The sequence below is a fragment of the Pundamilia nyererei genome, unplaced genomic scaffold (genome assembly GCF_000239375.1).
Source record: "Pundamilia nyererei isolate P.nyererei 1_Seehausen unplaced genomic scaffold, PunNye1.0 scaffold00144, whole genome shotgun sequence".
NCBI lineage: Eukaryota > Metazoa > Chordata > Actinopteri > Cichliformes > Cichlidae > Pundamilia > Pundamilia nyererei.
In genome coordinates, this window is record NW_005187545.1 from 1,540,965 (window position 1) to 1,551,366 (window position 10,402).

Consider the following 10,402-nt stretch of genomic DNA (forward strand, 5'->3'; position numbering starts at 1 on the left):
ACGGGAGTTGTAGTCTTTTCTTTCCCCCTTCTTTTTCAGAAAAGATGGGCGTTTGTTTATTTATTTATTTTTTTAAATATCTACTGGTAAGTTGTATTAATTTATGTTTTTATTCAATTTATAGCATTTATTGTATCCTGATAAACTGCAACTGTTATGTCAAATATCAAATGTGATTTTTGACATAACAGTTACAATTAGGCTGTAGTTACCTACATGTTTTGTTTTGTTAGGTTACACCTATTCCACTGCTGGAAATGCAGATCTAATCAGCCAATCACACGGTACCTGCTCAGTAAATTTAGGTGTGTAGACATGGTCCAGCGATCCAGAGGACCTGCTGAAGTTCAAATTGAGCATCAGAATAGGGAAGAAAGGTGTTGGTGAACGGTTGTTGGTGTCAGGCGGGCTGGTCTGAATATTTTATAAAGTGCTGATCTACTGAGATTTTTCCACAAAACCATCTCTAGGGTTTAAAGAGTATCAGCCAAAAAACAATAAATATCCAGGAAGCATCAGTTCCTCGAGTGGTCAGAGATCAGAGGAGAATAGCCAGGCTGCTTCAAGCTGAAAGGAGGGCAACAGTAACTGAAGTGAGCACTCATTTATGTAGAAGAGAATCCCTGATTTACTCCCTGCTGCAGACAGGCTACAGCAGCAGAAGATCACACCAGGTGTCACTCCTGTCAGCTAACTACAGGAAACTGAGGCCACTGTTAAATCTCACCTCGTATCAAGATTTTTTAGGCACATTTGGGCAGAGCATGATTTAAACACCACGGTCTACCTGAGTAATGTTGCTGACCATCTGCATCCCTTTGTGACCACAGTGTACCCATGTTTCAATGGCTGTTTCCGGGAGTATAGTACACTACGTTGCAAAAAAGCTCAGATCATCTGAAACTGGTTTCTTGAACATGAAAATCAGGTGGCTTCACTGTATTCAGGTGGCTTCTGCGGTCGCTAGATGTCAATCCAATAAAGCACCTTTAGTTGGGGTGCAACAGGATGTGGAGCAGACAAATCTGCAGCAGCTGTGATGCCATCATGTCAACATGAACCAAAATCTTGGAGGAATGTTTCCAGCACCTTCTATGCCATGAAAAATTAAAGCTGTTCTGAAGACCAAAGGGGCTCTAACCTGGGACTAACAAAGTGTATCTAATGACGTATCTGATGAATCTATGTCTATACACACACAGACTGTGGGTAAATATATAATGCCTTTTACACCCACAATTGTGGCCTAATAAATATATTTTTAAAGTTGTTATTGACATGAAATTCTCACCAGATGTCGGTAACAACCAATCCAGTCCACACATGCCAAGAAATTTACCCATAGGTGGCCATAAATTATGTGTAATAATGAGAAATAATGCAGGGAAAAGTACTGAACACACGAAGAAAGGTAGGCACAATCTATCAGTAATTAGAAAGCAACCCTGCGGCTTTAATACCAGCTGGTTCACTCCCAGCTGATGTCTCATAAAAATGTTTCATTACCAAGTTGTCAAATATCTCATGATGAGATCTCTCACAAATCCTTCCTGTTTCAAAATATACTGATGGCACTGAGCACTGTTGGAGCTCTAATCTGGAAGTGGGAAGATTTCTGGCAGGAGTGAAAAGAATAATCAAGTGCCAGGGACCACTTGTGGAGAACTATGGAAAGACCTGGAATCAGCAGGCAACTCAAAGAAAACAATAAGTACTGCACTCAACTGCCATGGCCTGTATGCACACTCACCACACAAGACTCCACTGCTGAAGAAAAAATACATTGAAGTGTGTTTAAAGTTTGCTGAAAAACATTTAGAGAAGCCTGCGAAATACTGGGAGAATATAGTCTGCTCAGATTAGACGTAATTGAACTTTTTGGATGCCATGTTTGGAGGTCAAAAGACACTGCATATCACCCCCAAATCACCATACCAGCAGGGAAGTTTGGAGGTGGGAACATCACCCTACGGCACTGGCATGCTTCATATAACTCCTGCCATCTATGATGATGACGAAGATGAAACAAGGGTGGACATTTCAGCAAGACAATGATCCCAAACACACAGCCAAGGAAACTTGGTCTGTTAAAGAGAAAAGAAAAGCTGCTAGAATGGCCCATTAAATCACCTGACCTGAATCCAAGTGAAAATCTATTAAAAATAGAGATCATGGAAGGGACCCACAGAAGCTCCAAGGTTGATCCAACTAGTTTCTCCATATAGGAGGCATGTGAAGCTGCCATCACCAGCAAAGGCTTTTATACAAATTATTACATTTCAGTAAGTGTGTTCAGTACTTTGTCCCTGTGTCAAGGACATCTGTGGCTTGATATCTTTGCATGTGTGGACTGGATGGGTTGATACCAACATCTGGTGGGAATTTCATGTCAATAACACCTTTAGAAATACATTTACTTAGAAAATTGGTGACGTGTTTGATACTTATTTTACCTGCTGTGTATATCAAATCAAATCAAATCAAAATTTATTTCTATAGCACATAATAATACGATAAAGTTGACCAAAGTGCTTCACAGTCGGTCAGAGCAATAGCATAAGACAGAATAAAAAGAAACAGTTAAAAGGAGGGCAGGAAACAATATGAACAATATAGAGAAAAAAAACCATAATTAGCCACGAAATAACATTAGTTGAAATCAAAAGCCAGACTAAAATAATAAGTTTTAAGACGCAATTTAAAAGACTGGATGGACTCAGAGGAATAAATATAAGGAGGGAGGTTATTCCAGAGTCTAGGTGCTACAACAGCAAAGGCCCGATCACATCTGGACTTCAGACGAGACCTCTGTTGTGTCAGGAGCATTTGATTGGAAGATCTAGGTCAGCGGTCCCCACCCTTTTTTGCGCCACGGACCGGTTTATGCCCGACAATATTTTCACGGACCGGCCTTTAAGGTGTCGCGGATAAATACAACAAAATAAAACTTGTACCGGTACCGAAAAAAAGAAGATTTATTCATAACACACGTGAAAAGACCCAGGAAAACCGAGTTAACGATAAAAACAATAACAAAATAACGCTGAAAACCGATAAAAACCCTGAAAACTATACATTTCACACCTGAGCCTCTACCCTCGCGGCCCGGTACCAAACGACTCACGGACCGGTACCGGGTTGGGGACCGCTGGGAGCCAAATTGTTTAAAATTTTAAAGGTAAGCAAGACAATTTTGAAATTGATATGATTTTCAAAAGGGAGTCAATATAGGTTGGCTAAATCAGGTGTAATGTTGGCATAATTTCTAGTACCAGTTAAGAGACGCGCAGCTGCGTTTTGAACTAACTGGAGCCGGTGAATAGAGGAAGACGGGTGGCCCGAGTAGAGGGAATTACAGTAGTCTAATTTGGAAGTGATAACTTTTCAAGGTCCTTCAAAGATAGATATCTGACGCAGCTGGTAGAAACTGTTTTCCACCACAGAGGAGAGCTGTTTCTTGAGTTTGAAAGAGCTGTCCAGGAAAACACCAAGGTTTCTAACAGTGAGCGAGAGATGGCTAGCAAAGGGGCCTAAGGCATCAGTTAGTCACGCCCCGCTGGAACAGCTATCAAAAACTATAACTTCTGTCTTATCCTCGTTCAGTGTGAGAGAGTTGCGTGATAACCACGTTTTGACCTCATTTAGACAGTTAAATAGGGGTATAAACAGTATATCCATTTTTCAAAGATGTTACAGGAAATAAACCTCACTATGTCTGACTCTGTGGCTGTATAGTTTCAGACTTCTCATGACCCTAACGAGAGCTATATTTTGGCACATATATTTTTTCATTTGGTAGTTTTTAGAATTTAAGGCCAACTTTTTGCAACAGAAGGCAATACTGTAGATAGGCAAACTTAAAAAAAAAACTGTTTCAGTGCGACTCACCTTGCATCCAAACAAGCATTTATTAACCTTTAGAAAAACAAAATATACCTGCAGACTGTTTAGAGTCATGAAATGTTAATCACAAGAAGACATCTATTCATTCTACTAATCAGTACCATTCATAATGAAATATTTAACATAGCACTAAAATGCTAGTTACTATACAAAACAAGCTTTCAGAAGAAAAAAAAAACCCTGTTTCCCTCTAGTTTTGACACAGTTTACAAAAAGAATCAGTTTTCCAAGACGATAAGAACATGACAGAAATTTTAATGCTAATACAAATTCTGCATCACACTGCATAGGATTCATCTCCATTCATTCTTCCTCCAGCAGGCTGAATTTACAGCCTTATATCTGAATGCAAAAGGAAAGAAGAAAAAAGTGCCTCGATAAATAAAAGCTTGGAATGTCTTGTTTAAATTACAGATGCAAGAAAACTGTCACACTTTGACCCCTTTCAGACATGGATCCTTGTCTGTTAATATGAACAGCATGTGAGCAGGTCAGCTTCAGGTCTGAACCAGCACACTGGTCACCGTTCTGTGGAAGCGATGATGATCGTCTTACTAGACAACCATCATCGAGTCTGAACGGGTAAAGACACATTCCTCCGTCTCCAGTCTGTTACAGACATATCGAGATTCTCTCATTGTATATTTCTGAAAGTAGAGGCCAATTCATGATAAAGTGACCTATGAGCTCAAAGCTCAAAATAAGCTAGACATATTCTTATACTGTCAATGATGGAGCTCCATTTCCTCTGAATGGCAACCCCTACCCCCCAAACAGTTTTATACAGCAGGTGGGAGGAGCTGGTGTGCTTATACATATAGCTGTATGCCTGAGATGACCAACCAAGGATATCCCTGGTCAGGGTGTACTCACATGAGACGATCTGTATCATGCAGGAGTGCAGTTGAACCTCAGAGTCGAGCTCATTTGTCTTTTGTGATTGCTGGGTGCTGTACCAGGAAGATGTTACAAAAGTGGTTCTGTTGTGACGTTGATGTAGAGCAATTGCTGCTGACTAACTTCAGCTTTCTCAGTGATAGCGGCTCCGGCAAAACTCATTTAGGAGACACGACTTTTCCAATTAAGCTACAACATGTAAAAAAAAAAAAAATCGTGAGCTTACAAGAGTGCCTTTCAGGGTGTGTGCGAGAGAGGGAGGAGCTGAGATGCTCAGACAAAGTAATGCATACTTGTGTCTAGATAGTTGAGTGCAGGGGAGCAGGAACAATCATGCACAGGCAACCGTGTCTAGTGTGAGTACACCCTCACTGACATCATACTTTGGCTATGTTTAATATGAGCATCCACCATTGTAACAGTAATGAAGTAAAGGCATAAAAAAAAATCCCCTTCAATAAACCGATGAAACCAGCAATATTACGTTTTTCTGAATGGAGCTTCTGAAACAAAAACCACAGTCACACTAATAGTCTATCCTGCTGACAAAAGTGGGAATAGTTATAGGAAAATGCTGCCTTGTCATAAAACCGTATGATGGTCAATATACAAATTATACAGTAATGTATGTAATTCTAACAGTATATTAAATGCTTCCTTTACAGGGTAGGGAATGTGATCTTTCTCTCCTTTTCTGACCTTGCTTTACTTTATTTTTCCTTACCAGCACTTGAAATGTTAACTTCAATCTTAATCTCTTTCTCTAGCTTGTAGTCTGTCAGTTGGCTTGATTCGGACGACCACAAATCACAACCAGAAGTCTGAGGCTCTTTCTTTATATCCACTATGAGTCCTGTGGGAGCTGTCTTTATTGAGGTTGTTCTAGCTGTCACTTTGCTGTGATGGTTTCTGAATTCTTGCCTTCCAGCATTTACAGCCTGTCCTGAGATTTCAAATTCTTCTGGTTCACCTTTAACAGGAAGGTACGTCACTGCAGACTTCTTAGACAGATCCAAGGGTGCTTCTGGATCCGGTTTAACCCCACTTAACAGATCCAGTGGGGCACTTAGTGTCGCTCCAAGAGCAGCACCGACTGCGAGCGGACCCTCGGGCAGAGCTTGCATAGCTTGCATAGCTGTGATGGGTAGTGTCTGAGGGATTGCAGATGGGAGCGGGAGCCCATTGGCTTGCGTTGGACAAACAGGAACGAACAAGACAAGATTGACACCAGCAGGCGGCCGTTTATCAAGGGTTAGCTTCCACAACCCATCTGATGGACCAGTGCCAGTAGACACACCCTCAGTCACGTGACCTGGATTGCTAGTATCCTCGACTGGTGGAGCAGGGTTGTTTAAAACAACAGCGGGCAAAGTGACTGCGTTTGCTGTGTTGATTGAGTCTGGTGTAGTGCTGTGCTTTTTTCTCTCCAGCGCAGAGCTCTTTAAAGACACACGTTTCTTGGTGGCACTCTAGAAGGGGAAAAATAGCAAAAGCATTTCAGTGTGACTTTATGATATGAAAAGAGTTCCTGGAAACAGGTTTCTGAGCATATCTGTAGCTACATCAGAGCAAAAAAACAAAAACAAACGATGGGTTGCTATAAAGGTTGCTCGTGTTGCACAAAAACATCCTGCAATGAGTAAGATCAAAAGTAAGATAAGACCGATGTGCACTCCTATTTACTCAGATATGTCAATAGTTGATCCTGGTTTAGAATCATTGTGCTGACACAAAAAAAGCTGGCTAAGAAATACAGCCACACCTACACACAGACACCTGGCTACTTGTGGGTTAGTCGATTAAGCAGGTTTCTCATGTTTGAGAATACAGATATAAACAGTAATTGCGAATTGGAGGAAATAGTTTTCCACAACCCTTAAAATCCACTGCCAAAGAAAAGTGGCTGCTCTCATCCACATAGCTCCATGGCAACCAGCAGCTGTAGGAGGCTCTACGCGTTCTTCTGGCCTGACTAGCTCAGTTAATCTGTGCAACTTGATTTTGGAAATAAAGTTGTTTCATTAAAGTATTTCTGTACCAATCTGGAAGATAGAAAATCTTCTTAGCGTGCTTTAACAGAAGATATTAAAGCACGCTTCTCCTGTTTTGGCTTCCCTTCATTGGCTTCCTGTTAAATCCAGAATTGAATTCAAAATCCTGCTCCTCACATACAAGGTCTTAAATAATCAGGCCCCATCTTATCTCAATGACCTTGTAGTACCATATCACCCTATTAGAGCACTTCGCTCTTGCTCTGCAGGCCTACTTGTTGTTCCTAGAGTATTTAAAAGTAGAATGGGAGGGAGAGCCTTCAGTTTTCAGGCCCCTCTTCTATGGAACCAGCTTCCAGTTTGGATTCGGGAGACAGACACTATCTCTACTTTTAAGATTAGGCTTAAAACTTTCCTTTTTGCTAAAGCATATAGTTAGGGCTGGACCAGGTGACCCTGAATCCTCCCTTAGTTATGCTGCAATAGACATAGGCTGCCGGGGGATTCCCATGATGCATTGAGTTTTTCCTTTCCAGTCACCTTTCTCACTCACTATGTATTAACAGACCTCTCTGCATTAAATCATATCTGTTATTAACCTCTGTCTCTCTTCCACAGCATGTCTTTTATCCTGTCTTCCTTCTCTCACCCCAACCGGTCGCAGCAGATGGCCCCGCCCCTCCCTGAGCCTGGTTCTGCCGGAGGTTTCTTCCTGTTAAAAGGGAGTTTTTCCTTCCCACTGTTGCCAAAGTGCTTGCTCATAGGGGGTCATATGATTGTTGGGTTTTTTTTCTCTGTATCTATGAAGCGCCTTGAGGCGACTTATGTTGTGATTTGGCGCTATATAAATAAAATTGAATTGAATTGAATTGAATAGAAGAGGCAGCAGCAGTGTAAAAACTTCTCTGTAAGTTTCACACACTCACCGCAGACTGAGGTGTTTGTCCACACGTCTTAAGGTGGCTGTCATAGTTCTGCTGGTGGGGAAAGCCCAGTCCACAGCTCTGACAAAGGCAGGGTGACTGCCCGGCATGGCCGCCCATGTGGGACATCAACAGCAAGGCCGACCGGAACCCCTTCCCGCATTCAGCGCACTTCAGCACCCTCTGATGAGCTCCAGCGTGTTTCTTCAACTCTTCTGACGAGTCAAACCTCTGTCCGCACTCCAAACATCTGATCTCGTTCGTTTTCTCACTCGGCTCCTGATTGCCCCAGCAGCCCGTGTCCTTTTTGTGCTGCTGGAAGTCCTCCTGACTGAGAAACTCCCTCAGACACGCCACGCAGTGAATGCGTTCAGGTTCACATTTGTGCTGGCGGTACAGCTTAGCCAATCGGAAGTGGCAGCGACACCGTATACACGTGTAAGGCAACAAACCCAGGTGGGAGAAACTGTGTTTTAGCAGTGCATTCTTCTTGGTAAACACCTTTGTGCAGTCTGTGCATTTAAAATTACGGTGGCACTTCTTCCTCCGGTGGCGCGCCAGGGATTTCGGCGATGAGAAGTTGCGGCCACACACTTCGCACATGACATTCAGCATACACTTATGTAGCTGCACGTGATATTCGCATGCCTTTAGGGACGTGAACACGCGTTTGCACAGGTCACACTCATAGAACTCGTCCTCCAAGTGAGTTTTTGCCAGGTGGTCGTTCAGATCTTCCTGCGACGCAAAGCCCATCAAACAGACTCGGCACTGGAGACGATCCACTTTGGTCTGCGCGTGCGTGCGCAGGTGGACGCGATAGTTGTATATCTGGCAGAAGCGCTTCCCACACTCTGCACAGCAGTATGGGCGTGCTCCTGTGTGGAGGTTCATGTGATCGTGGAGCTTGAACTTGGAGGGCAGATGCTGTTGACACACGCTGCACCGGTAGTCACCTGACTGACTCGACTCTAGAGGGGGAAAAAGGAAGGAAGTGTGCTAATTAAAAAGTCATCTGCTGTTTTTCACTTATTTTTTCTTGTCCAGTGAGAAAACTGAGGGGGGAAAAAAAAAACACATTCCATGTCAGTGTTTCAAATGACAGCCATCATTTGAAACACCTGCCTTTTTGTCCTATTTCAGTCCCAGCCAGCATGTAGTTACTACTTGTTACTACATGTGATTGTTGGTTTTTTTTTTCCTCTGTATGTATTATTGTAGAGTGTCTGTTTAGGAGACGTTAAATGGCCTGTATTTGTATAGCGCTTTACTAGTCCCTAAGGACCCCAAAGCGCTTTACACATCTAGGCACTATAGTGCCAAGGTTCATGCGAATGAGTAAACAATTGCAAGGCCAAGTGCAGTGTTGTTGTTTGTTGTTCTCATGAGATTTGTTGACACTAAGGGAAACTATCACAGGCTCAGACTTCAAAACCACTATGCAAATAAGGCCATTTTACTCGGCATTTAGTTTGTGTATCAGGAGCAACTACCTGCCAATTACAGGAAAATCTGATATTTAGTTTTTTTGTTTATCTTGTGTTGAACCTTTCACCTGCACATGGGTGCATGTGTGATATTAACATATGGTCTTACCACTAGTTAGCTCCTCATCCTCCTCATCAACCTCTTCCTCCTCATACACCTCTGACACTTCACTGTCATCCGAGTCATCCTCCTGCACTTCCGCCGATTCACCCTCAGCCATGTCTACATCACATCTCTGCCCTCCTCCATCTCCATCAACACCCCCTCCTTCCTGTTCAGCGATCACCGGGGGAATGTCTGTAGTTTCTTGTAAAGCAATGGGATCACTCATCACTGTGGGTGCTGACGGTTCGGCGAGCGCTGTCTTGCTGCCACTTTGTTTGTCTTGCAGCCTTTTTGTTGTGGGATTCAGCCGTTTACAGTTTAACATCTCAGTCTGTTTGGATGGACCAGAGGCCACTGTGGTTTCTTGGGTGTCTGAGGTCTGTCCTGCTGCACCTACTACTTTGCCACCTCTGAGCAGCCGTTTCGGTTTATGTTTGGTTGGAAGTGAAGTGGGAGAGTGACTGGGTGAGATGGAGCCATCAGATGCTGTGGAGCGACACGGTGTTTGTCTGACCAAAGCCTCCTCCGGCTGCAGTATGTCCGGAAATCCCAACTCTGTCAGCTGGATATCAATGGTGTATTCAATGGACATGACTGGAGGCTGAGGAGACATGAAACAGAGAGAGGGGTCCGTGTTCAGCTAACATTTAAAACGCTAACGCGTCTCACAGTTAGTGCACGTGTACTAATAAACAAACACTAGCACAAATGTGCTTCAGCTGATCTGCCGAGCGACTGTTACAAGTCTTCAGGATCCTTTTTTTATTCTCAACATTTAATTTAAAGTCGTTCATGCCACACCTTAAAGAACTGCTGGTCACCTTTCTCACCTGGCAGGAGAAGCAGATGAAGCCAAGCGTGGTTTTTACAACCTTTTCTCTCGATGCTAGCTTTACAAAAAAAACTATCTATACATATCGAAACATATGACACGTCTAATTTGTACGATAAAAACAAAAGCACTATTCAGCATGACATAAAATAAGCCCGATAACCCAATTAGCCAGCTACAAACTCACCTCAACCGAAGATGAACATCGAGGTAATAAGGACAAAAAGGAAAACACAGGGAAAAAAATTCACACAAACGCTGGA

The 10,402-nt window shown here is 42.8% G+C and overlaps 1 protein-coding gene across 3 annotated transcripts; it reads right to left on the reverse strand.

Annotated features, from left to right (window-relative positions):
- Positions 1-3,886: 3,886 nt before the first annotated feature.
- LOC102193408 (zinc finger protein 668) lies at positions 3,887-10,402 on the reverse strand. 3 transcript variants are annotated; one of them, XM_013913669.1, is made up of 5 exons: positions 10,327-10,402; positions 9,311-9,908; positions 7,718-8,685; positions 5,525-6,269; positions 3,887-4,245 (listed from the first exon to the last, which is right to left on the reverse strand). In XM_013913669.1, exons 2-5 carry the CDS (start codon positions 9,897-9,899, stop codon positions 4,232-4,234), a joined length of 2,316 nt encoding a protein of 771 aa, XP_013769123.1. In that variant the 5' UTR covers positions 9,900-9,908; positions 10,327-10,402; the 3' UTR covers positions 3,887-4,231. The 3 variants fall into 3 exon arrangements, with proteins under 3 accessions (XP_013769123.1, XP_013769122.1, XP_005744553.1); XM_013913668.1 differs by lacking the exons at positions 3,887-4,245; positions 10,327-10,402 and adding an exon at positions 10,138-10,319 and having other exon boundaries at positions 4,373-6,269; XM_005744496.2 differs by lacking the exons at positions 3,887-4,245; positions 10,327-10,402 and adding an exon at positions 10,109-10,319 and having other exon boundaries at positions 4,373-6,269.